General features: G+C 44.5%; 2 protein-coding genes across 6 annotated transcripts; both read right to left on the bottom strand.

Annotated features, from left to right (window-relative positions):
• Nucleotides 1-1,046: 1,046 nt before the first annotated feature.
• On the bottom strand, nucleotides 1,047-18,630 carry ktn1 (kinectin 1). Of its 5 annotated transcripts, none has more exons than XM_079286979.1 (36): nucleotides 18,491-18,630; nucleotides 13,876-14,543; nucleotides 13,610-13,780; nucleotides 13,402-13,518; nucleotides 13,171-13,301; nucleotides 12,982-13,086; nucleotides 12,702-12,842; nucleotides 12,454-12,560; nucleotides 11,984-12,128; nucleotides 11,201-11,297; nucleotides 10,911-11,095; nucleotides 10,733-10,822; nucleotides 10,592-10,629; nucleotides 10,404-10,494; nucleotides 10,035-10,103; nucleotides 9,892-9,929; nucleotides 9,689-9,779; nucleotides 9,463-9,552; nucleotides 9,328-9,365; nucleotides 8,824-8,914; nucleotides 8,605-8,717; nucleotides 8,432-8,528; nucleotides 8,162-8,202; nucleotides 7,961-8,051; nucleotides 7,128-7,214; nucleotides 5,586-5,675; nucleotides 5,409-5,495; nucleotides 5,237-5,326; nucleotides 5,062-5,154; nucleotides 4,884-4,952; nucleotides 4,502-4,585; nucleotides 4,055-4,138; nucleotides 2,563-2,646; nucleotides 2,350-2,445; nucleotides 2,127-2,237; nucleotides 1,047-2,036 (listed from the first exon to the last, which is right to left on the bottom strand). In XM_079286979.1, exons 2-36 carry the CDS (start codon nucleotides 14,540-14,542, stop codon nucleotides 2,007-2,009), a joined length of 3,849 nt encoding a protein of 1,282 aa, XP_079143105.1. In that variant the 5' UTR covers nucleotide 14,543; nucleotides 18,491-18,630; the 3' UTR covers nucleotides 1,047-2,006. The 5 variants fall into 5 exon arrangements, with proteins under 5 accessions (XP_079143105.1, XP_079143107.1, XP_079143106.1 ...); XM_079286981.1 differs by having other exon boundaries at nucleotides 8,162-8,199; XM_079286980.1 differs by having other exon boundaries at nucleotides 13,402-13,515.
• Nucleotides 18,631-19,157: 527 nt separating this feature from the next.
• Nucleotides 19,158-25,261, bottom strand: msh4 (mutS homolog 4; the record flags this gene model as incomplete). Its single annotated transcript, XM_079286949.1, has 20 exons — nucleotides 19,158-19,355; nucleotides 19,515-19,603; nucleotides 19,688-19,862; nucleotides 20,066-20,194; nucleotides 20,302-20,420; nucleotides 20,530-20,730; nucleotides 21,407-21,531; nucleotides 21,705-21,808; nucleotides 21,920-22,056; nucleotides 22,154-22,323; nucleotides 22,418-22,482; nucleotides 22,597-22,671; nucleotides 22,831-22,898; nucleotides 22,992-23,164; nucleotides 23,239-23,412; nucleotides 23,505-23,620; nucleotides 23,813-23,923; nucleotides 24,055-24,218; nucleotides 24,292-24,465; nucleotides 25,060-25,261. 20 exons carry the CDS (start codon nucleotides 25,259-25,261, stop codon nucleotides 19,158-19,160), a joined length of 2,769 nt encoding a protein of 922 aa, XP_079143075.1.
• Between the last annotated feature and the right edge of the window lie 411 nt (nucleotides 25,262-25,672).

Raw genomic sequence — 25,672 nt, 5'->3', positions numbered from 1 at the left:
AAGTTATGGCCAGTCATACAGTGCGTTTATCCTTTCAATCAAATAAAAAGCTGGTAGTGGTGACGATGAATCTAAAACACTGAAAGGGAAAAGCCCACCCATGGCACATCTGGGTTTACAACACACTTCCACGCTCAGCCACTCACAGCATCAACAAGTGACCACAAACAAGTGTCACACATTCTTCTGGGTAAGCTTTTGATTCTTTCAGCAACCAGCTGAAACTTCCTTTCATTTAAAAAAAATTTTTTTTATTGAAAGACACGAGACAATATTAAGACAATACATAGACATAACAAGAGGATGACAACAGTGGGATAAAAGCCAGCAAATATCATATAGTCAGTGTGTGTGTGTATGTGTGTGTGAGAGAGAATGTCCTTGAGCCTTTCGAGATGGAGGGAAAAAAATATATGTATATATATATATATATAATTTAAAAAACCAAACCAAAAAAAAATAAATGAAAAACAGGTAAGTATGTGTGCATTCATGTATGCATGTACGTAGGTTTCAATTGGTTGTCCGGCAAGAAAAACAAAACAGAAAACAGGAAAAAAATACACAAAAAAATATATATATATATACACACACCGGTATATATACTATACATATTTCAATATCAATAGAATGGGTGGTGTCACGTTTACAGAAACTTCCTTTTATGTCTTACTGATGGAAAGTAGTTTGTAAAGCTGAGAAAACAGCCTCCTGTTCTGAGAGATCATACAGCTCGCTACCATCACGGGAAACTGGTCACACCCCAAACGTTTCCATGATTTAGACTGCAGTGTGTCACCTTACCTGAAATAACAGTACATGACAAACCTGTTTATCATGTCCAGGGAAATCAGACTGATGTTCTGCCAAGCAATATTTCCACCTGCCAGCATGAGCAGAAGCTTTGGAATTTTCCTTTGCACATTCAGGTTTTTCAAGGTTATGAATCAAATCGGTGTGAAGTGTTAACTGAAGTTGCATGCTGCCCCCCAGTGGTGGGGAGAGAGAAGTGCAGTGGAGGAGAAAGATTAAACACAGGATGCCGGTCAGACTCATTAAGCATCCCTTTTATTGACATCGCCGGTTACAAAAAGAACAAAATCTTCAGTGTTAATGAACTTAGCAACAATATAGCGAGTGTTGATTACAAATGATATGGGACGCTTATTCCTAGAGTAGTTGCAGAAGGATTAAAAACCTCTACACTGTTGACCTGGCCTTCTCTTCTCACAGCCAGGGTCACAGGCTTACTTCTCTCTGGAGCTGCAATACAAACCTGACTACAATATGTCCATGCATCTCAATAGTTAGTCACGTAGTGACCCGTCTGATATGCCGAGACCCCTTTTGATCTCCCTTCTCCCACCCAAAACTGAGCCAAGGTATGCATTGAGCTATGAATTCATGAATGCACAATGATCCGCAGTTTTCTGGTCAGGAGGCAAACAGAGCAACAACATAGTGTTTCAGCAGGTTCTAACTGATATATTTAAACAATACATACCTTTAAGTTAAGAAAAAAAAAAAAAAAAAAGGACTGAAACTCCAAAGTTTGTTTCAACAAGTTGGAAATTTGTATCACTGCCCTCTCTTGACAAATAACAACGTATTCAAAAGGAGGTCATTGTAAAACAAAAGGTGTTTTTAAAACAGAGGAATGGTTGCCACACAGTTAAAAAATATATTGGATGTCACTTAAGTTAAGAATAAAAATGAACTGGCGATGCTGCTGAAAAAGAGGAATGTGGTGGGAGTGGAGTAGTGTGTTTTGGTACAGTGTCTGGAGTGTTGGAATTAACAGTGACCTCTACCTGCTCCCTTACGGCCAACAATCAGACTATGAGCGGTTTGCTGGCGGCTGCCTCTAGTACAGGTGGAGGTGGTTGGGAAAAGGGGACGGCTGGGTGTGACAGTATGTGTGACGGTGGTAGTGATGAGACCAAAAGGTCAAAGGTGGTCTCTGTAGTGCAGTCAGGGTGGCTGCGTGGGCGTCTGTCCTCCTCTCACTATACCTTGGGCAGCTCTTTGTCAGCCTCCTGGAGGAAAGCACAACATGTATATTGTTCAGATACACTGTTGTGAGTAGAAAGCCTACGACGTGAGAACAGCACAGTAACAGGCCTTACCCCCTCCTGTCTCTTGGTGAGTTGCCGGCTGACGCCTTGTAGCAGCTGCTGCAGTTCTTTGACCGTTTGGTTCAGTCCTGCAGCCATCTTCTCCTTTCTGTCAATCTCTTCCTGTCAGAGACACACCGGCGGGTTTAGGGCTCAGTGTGACCACCTTACTACCATACATGCAAAGACGTACACCACCAACTGTTACAACACCCACACTGCCCGCAGCTCTTACCCTCTGTGACGACAGGCTGCTATTCTCTATCAGGTCACCAGCGTTGTCCGTCACTTTTGAGAGCTCCCCCTGGATCAGATCAAGAGACTGCTGGGCCTGGGAAAAGGGCCGCATAGATAACCATGATAACTTGTTTACACCGTGGCCTGGAGTTGGAGCCATATCAGCAGTGTATAATAACAGTTTCATCAAAATATAAACAAGTATTCTTACCGTAGACAGGTCACCAGCCACCTTTTGCCGCTCATTCTCTTCGGTCTCCAGCTTGGACAGAGTCTTGGTGAGCTGGGTTTTCAGCTGGAATCAGAACAGACACTTAGCACATGCTCTACAGCACATTAGAGCCTCCCAGTCTCACCTGTGAATCCCGTTACACATGTAGGCAAGGCAAGGCAAGTTTATTTGTATAGCAAGTTTCAACAACAAGGTAATTCAAAGTGCTTCACATAAAACCATTAAAAGCATCAAAACATAAGGCAAAAGAAAAGGAGATTTAAAAACAATTAAAGATGTACCATTTCATATGTACAAAGAACATGTATTCAGAGCCTTCTGTCAAAATTAAAGCGACAGGTCACCCCAAAATCAAAAATACATATTGTGAGTTTCAACAAGGTCTGTGGATTATGTAAATAAGCAGTAACTGGGTCGTGATTTTAGGAAAGATACATTGGAGTCTTTTTTGTTTTGGGGGTGAACAGTCCCTTTAAATGCATACATTAAAGTGCTCAACATTTGCACTGATTTAACCTACTCTGACAATGTTCAAACCAAGAATAGCACTGTATAGAAAGAGTGCAAGTGGCTGCATTGGTGTGGGCATGTTGCTAAAGGTACAGGTGAGAGGACGACTCACCAACCCGGAAGTCCAGTTTGAGAAACACATTCATGTTTTAAAAAGGCATTTCAGATGCCATACTAGGCTCATGTAACAGGACCAACTCTGTAAAGTCATCACCACTGCAGTCATTGTGAAGAGTTAAATGATATCATTCACCTTACAAACACAACCCGGACACTGTAGTAATGAAAGCAAAAGTCTGGCAACCCTGTGTCGTTTCTTTTGAGTTATTTTTTTTTTTTAAGTCCTCGTATTTAATCAGGAGGCTACATTTCTGACGGTGCTGTTGTCGGTCTGAACACAGCCAATATTTCATCACTAATCTACAGACGACTAGCACTTCACAAAAAAAACCCGCAGAGAATTGTCCAGTGACATTATGGCTCGCTGGGACTAACAGACAGACGGGGTTTGTGAGAAGGCTGAAGAGGGTTTAATCGTGTGCAGTTCAGAGTGTGGAGTAAAATGAAAGCAGACGATCGGCAAAATTAAGCATTCTCTTGGACTCCGCAGAAGGCAAGTTGACCAGAAAGCCATTTGTTAGATGCCTGACAAGTCAAAGTGAGATGAATTGGAGTGCCAGTGTAGAGGAGGAAGAGTTAGTCTTGTAAGTACCACAGAGTGTGAAGGCGAGTCATCACTCTCAACCTCTGATGTTTGCTACTTCACATGTTCTGGCTCCTAAAATAAGAGAACCTACTCTTGAAGTTACGGGTAGAGTAGGTTCACTGAGGTTATGGATGATGACCCGCACAAGCAGAAGATGGAGAGCCCCGTGTTGTAGCAGTCAGTGTAGAGCCACCGTCGAGTGCAATAAGGGAAAGGTTTAACATGAGCTCCAGCTGGAGGGTGAGCCACGCTTACCAAAGCCAGCTCCTCATTCTGTCTGACAGCCTCTGTATACGAGCCATCGAGTCTGGTCTGCAATTCAGTCAACAGATCTTTGAGCTGAAATTAAGTTTGAGATTATGTGTTTAATGGGAGTCTGTGAGTCACTACCAGCACACAGTCTACGCAAGGCAAGCTCTTACTATTAAGCAGAGCCGTGTAGTGATACATAAAGCACAGGATCCTGTTGTGCATGACTGTAAATGATTAAGTTAGTCTGTTGAGTGGTGTAACCAAGTCAATGCAAGTGTGAAGATTGTGTGTGCTTCCAGTTCGACAATGTTTAGCATCTGTGTCGAGTGGATTCCATATGCCCCAAATAAACAGGATGTCACAAAACATGCCATGAACACAACGGAGCTCGGTCTCTTATGACGTGACGGAGGATCACAAAGGAGGAGTCGTCGTCGTGTTTCTGCTCACCTCTCTGACTTCTGTTACATAGGTGGCACTCTCACGCTCCGCTCTCTCCAACTCAGACTCAAAGTGCTGCTTTTCTCTTCTCAGCTACAAAGCACAACAGAGGTTCAGAGTTACTCATGACCGAGACAAACACGAGTTAAAATGGCAGAATGTTTGAATTACAATCAGTCTTAGAAGGAATGAGAGTGCGTTAAGCTTTTCCTTGACCTCGATGGAACACATCATGAGGTCGAGGTAAGATGTGAAGGAGAATTCAGAAGGGCTTAGGAAACGCCAACCGCAGGCCTCAGAAAATCCAGCTGCACTTACAATATGAAACAGTGGATGTTTTTCTTTTCAATAAACTTTATAAAAAAAAGAAATGTGTTTTAAGTGGACTGACATTTTCCAACTCTGCTCCATCAGTTAGTCTCTCGATGTCTTGCTCCAGAGCTGTGACTTTCAGGCTCATCTAAGGGAAGAGACAGAAGAATGATGCAATGAATTGAGCACACTGTGCAATATTCAGTGTTTTGGTATTTAATGCTGGGAGTTGGCTCCTGCTGAACCTCAACACATACCTCTCTGAGCTCTCCCTGTGATAAATCCAGCTTCCCCCTCCAGCGAGTCTCCTCCTGCTCCACGCTGTTCTGGAGGCGCTGCAAGATGCCCTCCTGTGGAGGCAGCAGGAACGACGGCTCAGTTTTGGCAACAGACACCGCTTTAGAAGCACAAACGTTAAAAACCGCATCTCACCGTCTCTGCCAACACCTTCTTGTACGTCTCACAGTCCTTCTGGAGAATCCTTTGGCTTTCCTCAGCTTCTTTCATCTTCTCAACCAGTCCCTAGTGTGAGAGATAGACAAGTATTTGTTGCTGAAGATTTCTTCAGTTGAAGAGGAAAGATTTACATTTCCACTTTATTTACCATAGAGTCCCCTGATGCAGGGGTGGATTGCGCAGCTGAGCATTCAGCTACTGCCCCCTCAAATCTGTGGAGCCACTCCTGATGGTTCTGGTGAAAAGAGAGATCAAAAGTAAAGAGGGACATCATGACACAGGGTGAGAAGTAACACGGAGTTCAAAATCTTAATACTAAACATACCTGCTCACTGGGCAGAGGCACATGGGGCAGAGATCTGTGCAGAACTTCTCGACACTCGGCCTGACACACTCCCAGAGCCGTCTGGTTCTCCTACAAGGCGACGGGAGGGAAAAGAAAAAGAGAGGAGGAGAGATTGAGCACCGACTGTTCAAATAGTTGAGTCTCTTCGAAGACGAGGTCATCAGAGAGAGATACGACAAGCGCTTTTCCTTCTACTCTCCATGATATTCATCCATCGAGCCTCCAATCAATGTCACAGGAATGACTCACTTAACATAATCCTAAATTAGAATTCTACAGCATTAGGATAAACGCTGTCTCGCTCCTACTTTCAATTAGCCCAAAAAAAACCCAGCATCGTTCAACAGGCCAAGCCTCCACCAAGTGTCAGCAACCTCGGATTCAGAGCACATCACATGCTTCAGTCCTCCTTTAACCACAAACACATCAATCTGCTTTCATGAAATTGTACAACGTACCTTGAAAGTCTTCAATAAATAAGAAGGTAGCTATCAGTCCTCCCACAATAAGCAAGCACCATGCACTGTCACTCTGAGGCCTGAAGGGAGAACGTATGCCAAGCACAAGCCAGCTGGCACTCCAACCACCATTCACATTAACACACCGTGTCAAAGGCAGCTCTGAGACGACTGTATAGAGTTGAATACAGCCGGCGTGCACTGACAGTACACAGCAGCTGCCAAGGAACTCCCTGGCTCAGCTCTGTGAAGGTGCTTTCTACTGTACTCAAATGGCAGAGGAGCAGCTGCGGAGCAGATGGTTCCCTAATGTAGGGGGAGGGCGGCAAAAATATACGCTCACTGGAACTGTAAATAGACCGGCTATCTGGTAGCCCACTCTATGTCTACGATCTGCAGCTACAAGAACTACGCTGTAGATCGCGCTTCACGTTCTTACAAAAAGGTCTTTCAGTCGTGAGTACGGAGCATTGGAAAACATAAGGCCACTGTTGCATGTTCATTTAAAAAAAAGGTTTGAAGGATCACATTTCCTTTAAAAAGAAGAAACCGCATTGAAATCAAAGTAAATTAAACAGATTTTCATCGATTAACTGGTGATATTGACAGCACGGATGTCAGAAAGCAGAATGGGGGGGAAAACATGCTAGAAATGAGTCGCATGACAGAAAGACAGAAAGCGGCAAAAATGATTACCATGAATCTCAATCTAATGGCATCTAGTGACACAATCTCTAAGTCACTGCACACTCATTTCCTTGAATCAGTCTGAGCTCTGGGCAGGGGGAACTCTTCTATACATTTCAGAGCTTACAGCCTGGAACTTATATTTGTTGAGTTCGTAAAGCCTGAGATTTAGAAAGGGGAGTAGCTTAGATCAACACAAAGCCAATTGAGGGCAAACAACAGAGGGGACAGTGAGGTAAATGAGTATGCAGCTTTGTTATGGATGGTGGCAAAAAAATAAATAATTCTCACTGGGTCAATTATGGCAAAAATGATTTTCGGGGGGGATGCATCAGATCGGAACTAGAGTGACGGAGACTGAGGTGGGGTGTCGAACCTTGACAGCTTTGCTGAGTTTCCCTTGAAGCATGGACTCGGTGGCTGACAGAGCTTCCATTGCACTCCAGTTTTTCTCCCGGAGCTCCTGTTTTGGTCAGTTCCAGAGAGATACTACCTTCAGTTCCGCCTCAGGAAAAATGCATTCAGTGACCCTTCACATAACACTGGTAAAGTAACAGAACAATCCGGATGCATTTCTCATTTTAAGATCGCTACACTCGGCTTTTCACCAACAGCTAACTATAAGAATGCAAATAGCCTCGAGAGTCCCAGTCTCGCACCGTGTGTGGGTAAAAGCAACATGCACAATACGCAAGATATGTATTGTAACAATGTTCTGGGAGTAGTTTATATTTAAAATAAGGTAATGTCTGAAGATATATACACGGTAGACACAAAAATGAAAAAACAATGTCCAAATATATATGCTTAGGTAGGTGAGTTTCTAATACTCTGAATCACCAACGAGCACCGACAAGCTGGCCGAAACAGTCAAGGCCAATAGAGAGCATAACAAGAGTAGGCTAGAAGCCCTGTTATGCAACACGCAGCGTCAGCAATCCAAATCAAAATAGACATCTGTACTAATGTGTACAATCGTGTTGAGAATACAACCCTCAGCGAGAGAAAGCTTTCCATTTGTTATTAAATGAACAAAAAGAAAAACATGTGTGACTAAGTGGAAAAAAGGCAGTATGGATGCATGTACGCAGTGTGCAACTCCAGTGTGAGGAGAGAGCGTTTTGGGGTACCACACAAAGGGAGGGGGTGATGTCTTGCAGGGCAGCTACTGGTGTTACACAGTTCAAGTAGTCGCTGCAGGAAACCTACGTTGTTCTTCTTCCTATGAAGCTCCAGGGAGTCCCTCAGCTCGGCCAGCTCACCCTGCAGATCTGAGACCTGCTTCTCCTTCTCCGACAACCTGATAAGACAAGGACATGCATAAGATCTCATTATGGATTCTTGTGTAGTCAAAGGGCCTTTAAAATGAAAACATGTGGGAAAGATGTATTTTATCGTAACAGGACTCACGCTGTAAGAAGCTCTGGGCTTGGCACTGCAGCGTGAGACTGCTATTTGGAGGGAAAAAGACTCAATTAAAACTACGAATGAATGAGGATTTGATCTCTTTACTGCTCTCATAGAAGAAAAGAGGAAATTGAAGAACAGTTCAAACATGAACTCTGTGGTCTTCTCTGAGTCACTGGCCAAAAGAGCTAACTTCTTCCAACAAAATGTGTTCTCTTATGTTAACTAGCCATCAGACCACTTCCAATGAGTGAGCAGTTCTTTGTTCCTCACCTGCTGATGGACCTGCTCCACCTTCTCACTCAGCTCCTTGGTTCTTGCCTCCAGCTCAGCCTGCAGCATCTGGATGTCATGGTCCTTCGCTGCTAGCCTGTGGGTCAGATGTGCTCATCATTAGTCTGATTTGCGAGGCAACGCTACATGTTGAAGAGTGGGGGTTAACTTACTGAGCCTGGAGTTCTTGGAGCTGGGTACCAGAACGGGTCAGCTCTTCTGGCGTCTCCCTCTGTCTCAGCTGCTCCATCTCCGCCTGCAGGGCAGCCAACTGCTGCTCCAGAGCCTGAGAGACAAAAAACCTCTCAGACAAGAGCTCAAAGTAGAACACAGCATGAACAATAAAAAAAGGGAAACACTTCAAAATGCAAACCCAAAATGCAAGCCCGCACCTCTACCGTCTTCTTTCTGGTAGAGCTGCCGTCTTGTGCCGTCTGCAGACTCTCCTCCATTGACTTTAGCATCACATCCTTCTCTTTGATCCTATAAAGCAAAGTCAGCAACGGTTCATCATACAGAACAGTTTGAAGTCACACAGAATTACAAATATAATGCTACCCCTTGCAAGAGGACATTTAACACTACTAAGCCTGTCGTTCTAGAGTGGAGAATTGCTATCAGGGGTGTGTATAAGGAGCGGCCTGGACTGTCGGGAGGAATTTGCTTTGAAAAGCTTACAGTAGAGTAAGTAATGTTCATTGGTCTCATAACATGTACTCATGACTTGAGACGAATCAGCTGGTTGGCAAAGCTGCTGCCGCTCGCTGACAGACATTAAGGAAACGAAAGTGAAGTGTCTTTGTGTGCTGTGGATGGGGTTGGGTGATCAGATGATTATGGACTGTTACACATTGGCATGATTCCAAAATATCAACAGTCAACTTGATTGCTCTTACGTTATCTGGAGTTCTTCCACTATGGACTCTGATGATCCCTGTGATTAGTGGAGAAGACAATTCAGAAAGAAGTAAGTACAGAATAAGTTGTGAAATACCAGAAACTCCTTTCAGTGAAGAATTTGGACAACTCGCCTGTTCTGCTGTCTTTCTCTTCAGGACCTCGGTTTCTTCTTTTAGGGCCTCGGTTTCGTCTCGTAGTGCCTCATTTTCTTCTCTTACAGCCTGCATCAGGGACAGAAATGACTTAAATATTTTTGCCCATGAGGGTTTGTGATTACAAGGCAAGAAGTAAAATGCAGAGTCCCTTAAAGCATGCTGATGTCAGTTAAATGAGTGAGGCAGCACAAGAGAAAAACACCTTGAGCTCTTCTTCCTTGTTGGCCACTTCAATCAGCCCCTTCTCGAGCAGGTCCTCTATGGTTCTCATGTTGTCGTCCTTCTCTCGGACACTGGGTAGGAAGCAAAGTTTTAGAAAGTAATTCAGATATTCATTAAGTGAATTAGTAACAAGCCTAACCAGCTAAAGCACTCAAATTATGTTCCAGTGTTCCACACACGCACCTCTTCTGGAACTGGTCCAAAGCCAGTTGGGAGGCAGTCTGCATGGGGAGAGTCAAACAGAGAGGGTGTGTCAACCAGAAGAATGCACAAACGCATACCAGCCTTTTATATTTGGAAAAACAAGGTACCGGTACATGGCTAACCTGATCAGAAATCAGGGCCTGCAGATTGTGAACCTCTGCCTTTAGGGACATCTTGTCATTGTGCAAGGCCTGCAGGTGAACAAACAGGCGAGAGAGACGACAGTGCATTAGTTTGAGCAATGTCACAGCACTCTACAAGCATGTGTGAGGTTTATAAAGCTGTGAAATAAATGATATCCGTTTGGCAATGGCACTCGAAATATCTGCAAATGTGAACCAACATGCCCCGTTTCTAGCAGGATGGTGCACATGGTCTTCAATCCATATTCCCTCTCAACACAAGGAGGCCGAGAACACGTTTCACTAAATTCCAGCAGACTAATGAACCAATGGCGTGTTAGTATAGGAAGCTGTAGATGGTGACTATACCTGCATGTTGGTTTCTCTACCAGCCCCACTGCTCCTCTCAGCATTTAGAGAATCCTCCAGACTCTTTCTTTGCAACTCCTTATCAGCCAATCTGAGGAGAGCAGGGGAAGAGTTGGGAGAGCACATGAGAAACAGTTTCACTCGTAATGCAGTCGCAAAGTCTGAAAAAAATCAAAATTGTTTCTCACAGCTTCTGCAGCTCCTCCATGTGAGAGACATGGGTGACCTAAATGAGAAAAAAACAAATGTTATTAGCCTACATACATATTGTAAGGCAGGCTGGCACCTTTGTCTTATTAAACACAGATGAATGTGGTTGACCCATATACCTGTGAAGAGATCTGGGCCTGCAGGGTCTCATTTTGGACTTGCAGGGTCTCACTCTGGACCTGAAGACTGTTGTTTTCATTCATAAGGTCCTGTTAAACACACACACACACATATATATAATTGGATCCAATACAAGCAAAGATGTACTGTAACATCATTGTGTAGGATGTTGCTCACCTGAACCCGGACTTGCAGCGAGTCATCAGGCATACTGTGCTGGGACATCTCCAAAAGCTCCATCACTCTCTGCTCCAGCCGATCCTTGGAAAGCATGTTCTCAGTCAGACTGCTGTGTAGGGTCTGGATCTCCTTGTTCTTGTTGTTCATCTCAGTCTCCACTGACACAAGCTGGCCGTGGAGCTCTGCAGCCACACAGACACACAATCAGCTGCTGAAAGTAGCCCGTCGATTCACTTCAATAGAGTGGAAACATTAAGTTATAGGACCACTGTGATGTATTTTATCACCTTTATTTGAGGCCTGGAGTTTCTCTCTCTCAGCATTGACATTGTGGAGGAAGTTCTGCAGCTCTTCCCAACGTCGCTTAGCATCCTGCAGTTGGGCCTGGGGATGGAGAGATGTATCCAATTTGACCATCACTATTCTCCAACAAAATATAATACACAAGTGCTGTACTGCCACACAACACCAGGTAAACTAACAAATGACACCCACCAGTCTTCTTCCCTCTCACTGGTTGATTTGCATTAAGGCCATCTGGATTTCCACGAGCCTGTTATTGTCTCTTTTTCCTCAAGAATTCAAACACAACTTTGGATCTGCTAAACTAAGTTAAGGGCAAGTCCAAATTACAAAACATCCTGTCCACGTTAGAATTGTATTTTGTGCAATCAAGAAAAACGGATTTCTGTCATCAAAGCAAAGGTTCTTTGCCGAGAGTCTTCTGTGTAAAGCCAGCAACTTAAACTTCCGTCTTTGATTGTTGACAATGAAAAGACAGGAAAGGCTGCTCTCGGTGTCTCACAGGAAAGTGTTTATACACAAGCACAAAAGCCTCAAACGCTCTAGCTTCCCAAGTCAACACAATCCTCCCAACTCAGGTTCTGTTTCCCACACATCTCCCACCCCAGGATTTACACTACAACCTCCTCCCATTTCCTTGGTAATGCTTCCACAACCGGCTAACCAGATCTGAAGCCGTGCGGCACGGCTCAGTTCATTTTCATCTCTCGGCTGGGGATACTGAAGCACAGGCTAAATAAACATATTGTGCATCTGGATTAGTGTACCTCCAGCTGGGACACATTCTGCTTGTAGTTGACCTCCAGTGACTTCCTCTGGTGCTCCTCCTGCTGCAGTTTGCTGTTGTTGTCCGCCAGCTCTTTCATCAGACCGCTGTACTCAGAACGCAGCTTGTTCAGCTCTGCTGAATTCCTATCACGGAAGAAACGCACACAAGCGCAAATGAGTGATGTGAAAATGGTTAATGGGGGCATTATTGTGGGATGTTGTTGATGAATTAAACTACAAATAGCCTGTATGGAGTATTTCATATGCTGTTACTGTGCATACAGATGGTTCTCTTTATGTGACAGAGGATAATGTTCAAATCTGAGCTAAAAATGCAGAGACAATGATCTGAAATTCGAATATGAATAGAATCCCTCGGACTGTTTCACCAAGATGAGCAGATGAGCCATTTATGACGCTGTAGAGAGCATGAGCAGTAGGGTATTGTCTATTGTAGTGCAACACTGACTTGCTCTCCATCTGGTTGGTGGCAGAGCTGACTGCGTCCCTCAGAATGCAGTTCTCCTGCTGCAGCCGAGTGATCTGGCTTTCCAGCTGCTCCCTCACCTGCTGGAACTACACATAAACAAGAGGTTTAAGCCTTGAGAAGAAGGCCAAAAGAGGTCTGGGTTCCTTCACACTCCCCCCCCCCCCCCCCCCACAGTACTGATAACAGAGCGTTGTCTAATATAACGTAATAACTGTACTGTTGCAAACCTTTATCTGCATGCTCTGAAGCTCCTGGTAGCTGCCCTGTGCTTTGCCTTGCATGCTGCCCAGTTCTTTCTCCATGGCTGCACGTTGCTCTTTCATCACGGCCTCCACCCGGCCTGTCTTCTGCTTCTCAACATGAAGCTCCTGAAGTACAGAAGTAAGACGGCACATGAAGCTCTTCACCGAAACAAATGGAATTACTCTATACATACAAACAATACATTGGGAATCAAATCATTTATCACATCAAGTACTTCACTAAGTAGAACATAGGAATCCAGACCTGGCTAAGCTGTTTCACTTTGTCCTTTGCAATGGAAGCCTCTTCCTGCAGAGTTGTAAGAAGTCTCTCTCGTTCCTGTGCAGCTGGGTCAGGCCGAGCTGCAGACTGGTGGTGAGACACATAACGTTAAAAAAAAAAAAAAAAAGGTACAACTACAAATACCAAATGTAACATTTATTAATCTCTCACTTTGTGCCAGGCATCCAATGCATTGGGGCTCTTCTCCCGGAGGAGAACCATCACACTGACCGCCTCGGCCTCTGACAGAGGCAGGCTGGACAGACCAGAGAGCAGCTCCTTCAGCTTCACCCCCGTGTTCTCTGTTGAAACACACAAGATAGGGAATGCAATTTAGCACATTATTATATGGCTGGAGAGTATATATGAAAAAAAGAAGCAAATACTGGGGTTTTTTCTTGCCTTTGTCAGTCTCATTCTTCTGCTTCTTGCCACTCCCTTTGGATGGCACATCATCGTTATGGCCCGCTTGGTGGTTGGCAGGAGTTGCATTGTCAACCAGAACATGGGCTTCATCTACTGGATTTACAAGGTGACAAGTTTAGGCTTTGGTTTGTGTGCAAGTCCTCATCTTTAAAAACTAATTTAGCATGTGGGACCACTGCATCACCATTAGTATGCTCGGTCTTCTGCTTCTTGGCAGAGTTCTTCTTCTTGCCACCGGTAGCCGCTGGGGTTACACCGTCCACAACTCTGGTTTCAGACATAATAGGAGCCTCCTTCTTGACTGGAGCTAGATGCTGCTCAGCTATAACCTCTGGCTGCTGGTCATTCACTGTAACTAAGGAGAAATTCATTTAATTGTTAGTTTCTCATGGAAAAGATGGAAATTGCTAAGTGGCACACCCACTTTCAACTGCACTATTAGCTACTCACCAGACTCGGTTTTTTGTTTCTTCTTCTCCTTTTTCTTCCCAGAGATCTGGGGAGGTGTCTGAGCCTGGACAGGAGCCTGAGCGGATTGGACCTGGACCTCAAGCTGAGGGGAGGAAGGTTGCTGTGCTTTGCGACTGACCGGCCGTGAGCCGTTCACTTCAGGCTCCTCAGAAGGAGCTGCTGCAGAAGCAGCGGCGGCGGCGGCAGCCGCTGCTGCAGCCTTGGCAGCCTTTTTCTCCTTCTTCTTTCTCTCCCTCAGACCAGTAGGTGCCTCAGGTGACACTGAAACAGGCACATTGGGACTTGGTGACAGTGGAGCAGGATCTGGTGTAGCTACTGGTGCAGGTTCCTCCTCTACCTCCAGAGTGGAGCCATTGGTGCCATCAGCGACATCAAAATCCCGAAGATCCTCTTCTGACTCTCCTCCACCTCCACCTCCACCTCCACCTCCGCTGGCACTCTCCTTCTTCTTGCTCTTCTTCTTTTCATTCTTCTTCCGGGTTTCTGGCTTGGATGGTGGTAGCTTGAGGTCGCGTTTCTGCCTGGCCAGAACCTCATCGTAGGAGGTTTCCTTCATGAAGAGCCAGAAGAAGAGGAACATGAGGGCAATGACCAGGGAAGGGGCCAGGATCAGCAGGTACTTAGAGTCGTAGATATCCATCGCCATTCTGAAGACAAGGAAAACAAAAAAAATAAAAAATGTTGGCCACTTGGCAAACAGTCAACACAGTCTGGCATCTGCCAATATTTTCCACATATTTAATGTATGACATTAAGGTAATAGCTTTCTGCAAACAAAGGCAAGAGGCAGAGGCTGCTCAAATCCATAGATCACAAGAACACAACATGTTAAAGATTGAATGAAAATGAATCTATTTGCTATGGATGAACTGGTGAAGGTTTGACATATGAGAGGTGGAGGCGTTAGTCCACTAATGGTGTTGAGAGGGTGTGAATGAAAGGACTCTCACTGACACCATGTCCTCTCTTAGTGATATGATCCAATTAGATAGCACCACCCCAGCGAGACAGCTTGAATTCCCCATCTTTATATGGATTCATGTACGATAAGGTGTGTGTACTCGGCACACAGCTTGGTGAGAGCCAGATAGAAAACTTGGTTGAACAGGGGACAATATAGGTCAACAACATCAGAGAGACAACTAGTCTAAAAAGAAGATGACCGGCTGCATTATTTCACTTCCCTCTTTAAGCCCCCACGGAGACGATATGGTGGTATTTGAAACTCATGAGATGGATTTGCAAGAGGCAAAAATACACATGTAAGTGTCACCCGATGAGGTCTGCTGCAGCTGCAGTTTAACCCCTGCCTGCTTCAAGCCACAGGGGGGGAATTCCAACACTGCTAAAAATGTTCAAACAGGGAGCCTTCAGTTCTCTTGATTTTCCTCCGTTATGCCCCATCTTCTTCACTGGTCCGATGTTTGAAGAGACAAAGTCAATAACAGAGCCAAGAATTCTTGTAAAATAAATAGATCTCTTTCCAAACATTATTGCATCTGGAGAGTACGTCTTGCAAACTTGCAAACAGCGATGCCTTGAGCAAACTTATGCACTTATTACAAAAACAAACACTGTTTTTGAAAAACTAACACTGTTTTTGAAAAACTGGGACAATTTAAGCCCTGGATTACGACAGCAGCGTTGTGTTGTCAACAGTGCCACCGATAGCGAGTGACCTGAAGTGCTGCACAATCCCATCCTATAGCCAGGATCTGTGGCATTAATATAGTGTAGGAGTCAGCGTCGTAGACCAGACCTCTTTAGTCATTTGGATTAAGCAGATTACCCATGATAATACATTTAAGAATAACTTTCCACTGCAGGGCTTCCTGAGGACTGACAGACTGAGCTTTGTAGTGTAATGTTGACCCCGTTTCACTCCCATCTCAAAAAACCTCCAATTACATCTTCCGCAACACACAAAAATGTACCAGGCCTGTTTTAATGTTTAATTTTTGACACATTTTACAAATATTACGCCATTTTTAGAGGAGCTTTGATGCTGGCTTCATGAATACATGCGATTGGCAGATCTTACTAGTTTATTGAATGTTTATTTTGCTTTATACAGTCAATGCAAACACTTCTCCTGAGGCGTTTGTGTGGCATCTGTATCAAAGAGCACGCATTTCTTCACACTCCATAGGCTACAGCCGGGGGTAAACTCATACTATGTGTATGTGACTCGGCATGTAGCAGTTGGCTTATAGAGCACAGTGGAAACTAAGCTCAGAGTCAAAACATGAAAATATTGGACTTTGAGTTTTAGTTTTTTTCTTATCTTCTGCAGTTTACTCCATTGGAAAGTGTGTCGTATTACAATGACAACACAGAAAGCACAGACTAAGGCCAAGTCAGCACGCCAAGAACAAAAACGCCTTTCAGTGGCCTGGAGAGTAAGACTAAAATGTCTAAAACGTAGAAATGAATCAACGAGGCCAAAGTTTTATAAAATAAGACCAAAGATATAAAGAAGCCATAGTACACCTCATACACACCACGGGTGAACTGGGTAACAAGGTTTTAACTGCTACCTTTCAGTGGCTACTGAATCAAGAAGTTCTTTGTTACGTCACATTCATTGTATGTTCCAGGAAACGCCCATGTCCGACTAAATGAAGCTGCGAAATGATTCTGAAAGCAACATTGCTTCTTGACATATTAAGTATGGGTGGAGTAAGTGGCGTAAACGTTTTGAAGCCTGATTTCTTGCTTTCGTCCTTTCAGTCCCAGGCCTCAGAGTGGAAGGTGCAAGAGTTTCCTTGTGTAGCCGGAGCCCTATCCTAGCATCAAAATGAGCCCTGAGGACAAAGCCCTCTCGGGCTGTTGGCTCCCCGGAATCTAGCCACTTGGCTGGACAAGCCTCCTGATTTGGCAGACGAGAACAGAGAGAAAACTCCCGATAACCATCGGGCCCAAAAAGCAGTCCAGACCGTACTTGAGAACAAGTCCATGCAGCACTCTACACGTAGACTATGATGGTGCTAGTGCTTCGCAAAATGGCTCAAAAGTTTATAATTATACAAAATGTCATATCAAATAATAATTTGTTTATAACATTTTTTTATCTGTTCTGCAACTGTAAAGGTCATGTGTGTGTAATAAACACATTTTAGGCATGATTTCGAAAACAAAACAAAAAAAAACAAGACCATGAAACTACATTTACTCTCCGATAACAGCACCATTTATCTTTAAAGTTTCAATGACTACAAATAGTTAAAAATGATCTAGTTTAGAGCAATGGGTGAGATAATTGGGAGACGAGTCTGTCTGAATAGTTGGGCTGTAAGGATGACAATCTAATACTTTACCAAAATCAGTATTACAGTCATAAACTAAACAGAAAGAAGCAAAGTACACAGTGGGGCATCTGATTATCGTGGGAAAACTAGTCTGATCTTCCTGGTCAGGCCACAACAAGTAAACCTGAGAGTGTCGTATAGAATCAAGTACAACCACGACACCAGAGATAAGAGCTTATCTACAGATAGACCTCAAGGAAATCGAGAAAGAAGCCAACAAGACAGAACTGACACAACGCCAAAAGACAGGAGAAGCTCAGGAATAACTTGATGGACTCTTAAAGCCAAAGTTTCTAAAAGTGGAGTCATGAGGTGCTTTGACAGATTCAGACAGTGTGAGGGTCATATCTTTAGTCACCACCTTATTGCAGATGTAGCAACACAAGTTTCATTTATTTTAAGTACTATAAATAAGGTATAACACGGCGACTGGTCTTTGACGTCCAGGAAGCCTCCTCAAAATTCAACAAGGGTAGAGTACCAAATGTCCCAGCATGCTCGGTCATGTCTAATCGCCGGCCTTGTGCACACTATTGGACCAAGATACGTAATGGCAGCTGTTCTTACACCAAGAAAAGACTGCTTGGCGATACAGCCTGCAATCACAGATACAGCAGATCTGATCTAACACGAGCTACAGCGTTAACCTTCCGTGCCCAAGTTAGCCCAGCTAACTCTCAAGTCACACATTAACGCCACAATCAAATAAACCATAAAAGCGAAACAAGAGGCACACATGTCGACGACAGGCTCACTTCACCGACATGACTAGCAAAAAAAATGTGTCTTGAAACTGTGGTTAACGTTAACCGAGTTGCTACACTAGTTATTTTTAACGATATATCCTTACAGGGGAAAAGGCTTCTCGCCACCCAAGTTAGTCTCAGAGTGGCTCGAGCTCAGCGTTATGAATGAGCTAACGTAGAAGCTAGCCAACTAACGTTCGCCACGTACTACAGTTCTTCCACCAAACCAATTATGAGTAACGTTACAGAGGCAGTGTTCAGGGGTGAAACCGACCACCTAAATTTTAACAAAACACCCAAGTGCATTTCTTTCACATACACGCAGCCCGTATGGAGGCGTGGACGTCTGCCCCCACGGGCCTCGTCTTGACCCAGCCTCCCTCGCTCCTGAAATCTCTGACCCGGTCTGCGGCTTTATTCTTCGGTTCAAGTCCTGAGGGCCGTTCCCAGGCCCGGGTAAAGAGCTTAGCTGTGCTAAGACTGAGATGCGCGGCCTTTCGACAAGAAATAAACAACATATCGCCGATAAACACGGCATACCTGGAGCGTCAGTTTGCTGTTCCCTTAACTGGTGGTGAAATGGCGTTGTTCTGCGTTGACTCTTGCAGACTTCCGACTTCCCGGGTCAGCTCCAGCCTGGCTTTCTTCTGCGCTATCCGTCAGACTATCTCCTGTTTCTGGTTCGCGGGGGCGGGTCATAGTGAGGCTGCAGGGGAACGCTTGTTTTGTGACTCCGGGTACAGCGTCAGGAGACGTAATTGCGCAAGGAAAAACCAAGAGCAAGCCCCGCCTTTTCGAGACAGCCTCGGCTCATAAATCTTACTTTCGGGAAAAAAATCAAAGAGGGGAGTTGTCATTGCACTTCCCCAAAGTCCATAAAACACGAGCACATTACATGTGTACTTTCACTATATCTGTTGTATATCTTGTGACCTAACCATACTAAGTTTATTTTAATTTGTTATGGTATAAGGACAGTGTTACTTTAGGGATGTAACATATGTTTTGCAACAATGTTTTCGATAACATTTTCCAAATTAACATGTGGTATAATATTATTTTTAATATACTGTCCAAAAAGAAAGCCATGACCACTGAAATTCAAAGAAATTAATTTATTATTAAATATGTCAATCTCAACACAATATGCCCAGTAATGACACATGAACAATTATTTTTTTGAATGACTAATTTCAAGCTGAATCAGTCATTCCTCTTCTGTGTCAATGGACTCTGGCTGCCCTGCTGCCAGCAGCTCTGCCTCATACTGCTTCTTTAAGCCCTTCAGATACATACGCAAGCTGTCACGGTCCAGTCTGGAGTTCCTGGCAGTCTGCAGGAGGCGGGTGGCCAGCTTGTACACCGCTCGCTGCCTCTGTGTTCCCGGATCACTGTGATGTTTGGCCTAGAACAATAATAAACCACACCATGGATACTGTTTTACTATGCACTTCTGATACAAATCAGGATTATATATGGAGCACAGGGAATATTTGTGCTATCGGTCACTGTACACAGCATTTGACTCTCAGGGTCCAATATGTTTATTTTTCAGGAATCATACCAAAAGCTGCTGACTAACTTTGGAGGCAATCATCTTTGCCTCTTGGATTATGTTTGAGGGAAGTGCCGTCATTTCTGCTGCTCTCAGACCTAGAAGAGCAAAAACGAGCTCTGTAACCTTTTTTCATGACCAGTTTCCACAGGATTGTAGTCAGATGTCACTGGTTTCTGTACCATAGTGTCTTTCTTCAGAGCACCCTCGATTCAGCAAGTACGTATACACAACACTCTCTGCACCAGTGTCACCACTGCGTGTGTGCTGAACCTCCATGTGCTGGTTCTCCGCGTTGGGATAAAGAGACTCTAGTTGGCACAGCTCGAGAAAGTGCGTGGCAAACAGGGTGAATGCCTGCAAACAGCCAGGAAACAGCACACACCTTAGGAAACTAAAAAGTCGAGCTATTCCTGTATTGACTTTGCTGTTGATCAAAGAGGTGTAACACAACAGACAACAAGTTAAACAAGTCATATAGAGCATATGCATCTGATTGAACTGGTTTTCATCTTAGACAAATGAATATCAGTGCAGGGTTGGATAAGTGCATACTCTACCTTGAGGCTAAGAAGGAACTCACAAACTGAGTGGCAAATGCCGATGCCCTCCTCAGCACTGGTACCCCGCCCCAACTCGTCTATGATGATCAGGGACCGGTCGCTCACGTTGTGGATTATGTAAGAGATCTTTGGGGAGTAGATATGAAGTCAATCATCATTTTGTGATTTTAGTTCCCTCATATATGTAATTAGAGATCATTAGCAGCCATAATGCTAAAAACACACAAACATACCTCCTTCATTTCCAACATGAAGGTGGAAGAATTAGTTTCAAAATCATCATCCACACCTATTCTGGTGAAAATCTGGTCAGCAACACGGAAAGAGGCGTACTCAGCAGGGACAAACGAGCCTGGAATAATGATGTAAGGGCGTCACTCAAACATCCAGCCAAGTGCATGCCTAGCACTGTGCAGCTTTGTACTCCAAATTCATGAGAGGCTGAACTGTTTGCCGCTGACCTATCTGAGCCATGATCTGACACAGCGCCACCTGCTTGAGGTAGGTGGATTTGCCGCTCATGTTGGGGCCAGTGATGACGACAAAGTTGCTGCCCTCGGAGATGTAGCTATTGTTCGATACAGGCTGCTGTCCAACTATCCGCTCCAGAATGGGGTGACGACCCTGCTTGATGGCCAGTGTGTCTGTGAACTCAGGGCGCACTGGCAGACAAAGCAATGATCAAAAATGCATCGATTTGTTGGAATTCTGTACATATAAGAACATGGAATGATCAAAATACAGCTACACTGCATGAGTTAGTGTTTGGCAATTTTGTTACAAACCTAAAAAGCCAGTAAACTGTGACTAAATTATTTGGTATATGATTTCATCTCTATATTTTAAGTTCTTAATTGCCAGTTTAACTGAAAAGTGTGTCACAATATAATAAAAGCTTATTTCTGACAGAGGTGTGTGCAGTTGTTACAGCCAGCTATAGCTCTTCTGCTGAGGAGATTTGCCTCTGTGAATACAGCACATCAGCGCACACTTATGTAACAAGGGTAATCTGAGTACATGCTGGCTGGGATAGAGGGGGGGGGGGGGGGGGGGGCAGGCAGTCAGCACATGTCTATGGAGATATGCTTTCAGACAGCTGAGGGCCAGCGCTCACCACCCACGTGGCTGATCTGGCTGGTGTTGCAGACGACTCACAAAACTGAGGCCAGCAGAACTGCCAGCTCAGAGGAGCAGTTTCTGGCTGTCATGTGCGACGTTGGCTGGGTGCTGCATTGTGTGGACACATCACTCCCTCAGACAACATATCGGTCTTCTTATTGAAGGTTAATTTGGCAGTTTGGTTGACAGACTTGGAAATCGACAGTGAGTCATACTTACCATAGTCTGAGATGGTGCATGCATTGGCCAGTGACAGCAGCATGTCCAGCATGGATACGGCATCCGAGAGCTTGTAAAGGCAGTGAATGTGCTGGTGGATAGTGCTCAGCAGCTGACATATCACCCTGTATGGAGACAAGTCAGATGCTACAGGGGCACTGCACAGGAGGGAAATTAGCTAACAAATAGCACCCTCTGGTGGACAAAAAGTAGTACTCAATATTTAAAGATGATCTTTGAACTTAGGCACATTTCTGCACAGTCATATTCTGTAGTGATAGGATGATGATCTCCTTACACATAGGACATGTGAAAGATCTCCCTCAGGGCCTCATCACAGCGGTCATTCATCTTCATCAGGTCTGCAATGGTGAAGCCGTAGTTGTTGTTGTGCTTTGTGACCTGCGGTGGCATATGGTTTTTTTGTGTTCATTCGTTTCATTTCACTTTATTGTTGCAATTAGCTTTTCTGTTCTTGGTTAGTCTAGTAGCCCCGCCTCTCGTGGACTGTACCTTGATAAACTCAGAGGGGAGTTTCCCTTCAGGTAAGACCACTCCCTCGAGCTTCATTTGAATGAAGAACCCTCGAGCTGTGCTGTAGCTGGTACGCATTGGCAAACCGTACTTCTCCCCCATCTGGTTCACTAGCCCTGTGCAACACAACGCCATTCAATGAGCTTGGATGTATAAATAACATACACAAACATCGCAAACCAAAGATATTAACTGAACGGACAGACTACACACCTGCAATGTCATCCACGATCTCAGTGTAAGCTCTGCGCGCAATGTCGAGGAACTCGTTGATGTTGGGGCGGACAGCGTAACACTTCTGGGTGCGCATGTTCAGGCTCCCCTTCAGGTAGGTAGTGTCCTCATTAATCACGGTCTTGATCTGCTCTAGGATCATGTCAAACCTGAGGCGGACACAAATACGGTGGCAGAAGTCTGTACACAGTACACGATAGTAAATGTGTGTTATATTTACAACATAGGCAGAAAGCTTGGTACCTGTTGTCTTCCAATGCGGTGCTGTAGGCCTTGAGCAGAGCCGTGTTGCAATTCTTCAGCCCCATCTGTTCATAAAGTGCAATGTTTAACGGACGAGTACAATACTTTTTGTGGGGTAAAAGCTTTTTTTTCTTGTTCTATTCATGGCTACAGGATGATGTTGAACAAATTTCACAGACCCTTAACCGTGGCACCAGGTCCAATGTGTGTTTCAGCTGAATGACGTGTGTAATCTTTGCTTCAGCAACCTGAACCTGCAAAAACAAAGGAACCGTAATGAGAAAGGCATGAAAAGGGAAAGAAATACCAAGTGTCTTTAAGCATTTAAACACACACACACACACACACACACGACATTCCACTGCAATGAAATCATCTTATGCAACTATGAGTACTGAAAGTACTGTACGCACCGTTTCCTGCTTAGGGATTTGGACAAGAACAGAGAGCAGCTGGTCAATGTCAAGGAAGTGAGCTATGGCTAAGGAGTACAAAAAGAGCACATAGTCAAATACTGTGTTATGCTCCCATCTCCAGCATGCACTTTACATTTGACGTATGATTAAATCCTGACCATTCTTCAGGCCAAAGAAGAGCTCCTCATCCCGCAGCAGCTCTTGTATGGTGTCCAAGCGAATGTTGATGGTGTCCACATCAACGAGAGGCTCCAGAATATTGGAGCGCAACCGTCTCGCACCACCAGATGTTTTGGTGTGGTTAAGCACCCCTAAAAGAGTGTGCTCGCTCCTGGAGAGACAGACTGAACACTCACTGTACATGATTATACAAGCACTACACATGTCATACTCTTGCCCTCTTACCTGTGGTCTCTGTTATTGACAACCAACTCCAAGTTGGCGGCAGATGTAGAGTCAATCATTGCAGTCTGTTCACTCCCTTTAAAGCTCACTTTGAGAGACTTGCCAGCGTAGACGGAGTTCTGGATGAATTCTAAATACTTCAGCAAAGCAGCGGCTGCTGCTAGGCAATAATACCTGAAGAAATAAAAAAAATCATGATAATTTGTAACAAAAGATTTGTGTTGCAGTATTTATATTTTTATACGTTATTGTACTCAGTGGCGTACTTAGCTTGCACTTCCATGAGGACTGTGCCGAATTCTGGAGCACACAGCTGCTGGATGTACTCCAGTCCTTTCCTCTCATTAAAATACTTCCTTTGGATAGCAGTGAAAGCTACTCCCTGACAATAAAAACATGTAAACATTACCACACATTAACATTTAACAAAAACACATGTCAATCGGTGGGATGCACCATACACAGTTCACAGTAGTGCCAACCAGGAGTGAGTGAGCCACCTTCTTCTTTGAAAGTATGCATTCGTTTCAATGAATTGTGTGTTTTGCTTATGACTCCTATACTGTATTGGTACCGGGAAGTTCTCTGTGATGAGGTTGAACAGCTTCGTCCCTTTCCCCTTCTCACTGGCTGTGTCTGGCATAAGTATTTCCAGTGGCACCATGATGTGAATCTTGGTTATGACCTTCAGAAGAGTAAAATAATGAATGACACAGGAGTTGCCTATATTTCAGAGTCTCTGCTGAGCGTAGCCATGATTAACGAGCCAATCAAGCCTGTAGGTTGTACTGTCGATTTTGACCACGGACTGGTTACCTTGGCATACGTCCCAGTGTCTGCAAACTGCGAGAGTATAAGCTCTGGACATTTCAAATTGAGGCTGGCCATGCCAATCTCTCCCCGAGCCAAACCTCGCCCTTCAACCACTGCCACGATCACAGAGGCACCGGAGATTGTTGTCGCAGAGGAGCTGCTTGTTGCTGCAAAAACACAGGAATCAGAATTATAAACACAGCTTCAGCCATGTTCAAACATGATGTAGGGCTGAAGTACCGGTGTGATCGGTCAATGGGGTGCGTGCTGGGTGTGTGAGTGTGGCCCCAGCAAACCCTGGTGTCCTCCTGAGTTTTGGTGTTCCTCCACGGCTGCGGAGGGAGGAGCTGTCCGAGGTAGATGTAAGGAGGGATGAATTGATCCTGCCTAACAGGAAGCTTTGATGCAACGGACCTATGTCAAGACAAAACATGAGGAGAGGGCCTGTGTCATATTATTACTGCCGAGCCCAGGGACAAGGTGTAGAAGCCATTACTCTGATTTGTGTTTTGCCTATAGATTCTATCCTTGTTAGTAAATTATAATCATGCTACCGCTTGTACATCAAACCATGCTAATTATGATTTACTGTTGAACCTGTTAAGATGTTACTGCCGAAATGCTTATGATGCAATGATGACGTCAGGGGGCGTTAACTCTTTATGTAGACCTCACCTGAGGACGTGCAGGTGTGTTTTTTCGACTAGAGAGCAGAAGGGCTAACTATTTTTCATTACGCATTACGCCTTACGAAATCGCATTAGAAGACCGCATTATGAGACAAAGCGGGTTTTTCTGTTTAAGATGACTTCCATGTATGCTTTTGATGCTGTTCTGGAATAAAATAAAGTTTTGAAGTGACACTACGAGAGAATGCGCGTTAATCGACCGACCGCTCCTACACAAGGTTTTAAGTATTACAAATGTGGGCCCCATTGTTATTCCATCATTTTGTAAGCCACTGTTGTGACAGTAAAGACGTTAAGTGTTAGCTTCAACTAAACTCACCTGAGGCCGCTCGGGGGAGTGATGGACCGTGGCTGGAGCTCGTACTGCCTTCATCTAAGCTTTGGTGGGATGAACCAGAGGAAGCTGATCCGGGATCATACGAGGTAGTTTCATTTAGTCTGCCTCTGTCCGTTGGGGGCACCCCCCATGTCTGCCCACATTCAGAGGTGTCACCGACCTCCTCTGTGCTGCTACGAAACATGTTAGACCCTTGCAAAGGCAGAGCGGTATATTACCAAACTAATTGCTACATTTGAGAATGCTAGTAACAAAAAAAAAAAAAACTGCGGTCAACTGAGCCCTAATTTGCGAAAAACCCGGACGCCTTATGTGGAGCGCAAAGAAGTCTCACAGCTAGCTTAACTGTTAGCAAACAAAACCGCCTCTGCTAGCTACGCGCGCGATCATGTCGGATCCTGTAAACTAGCGTCGGCGCAAATCAGTCACGTGACATTTTAAAACCAAGGCGATTGGCATATTGATTGATTGACATTACTGACATAGTTATTTAGCCTATATGTTAAATGATTGATTGATTGATTGGCTACACACAGGAATGCAGTGTGCACCTCAAATCCACAATAACTCAGTTTAATTGACCTAATATAGGAGA

The sequence above is a fragment of the Melanostigma gelatinosum genome (assembly GCF_949748355.1).
Source record: "Melanostigma gelatinosum genome assembly, chromosome: 16".
In the NCBI taxonomy this organism is placed as follows: Eukaryota; Metazoa; Chordata; class Actinopteri; order Perciformes; family Zoarcidae; genus Melanostigma; species Melanostigma gelatinosum.
This window is presented reverse-complemented; position numbering and strand designations above follow the sequence as displayed.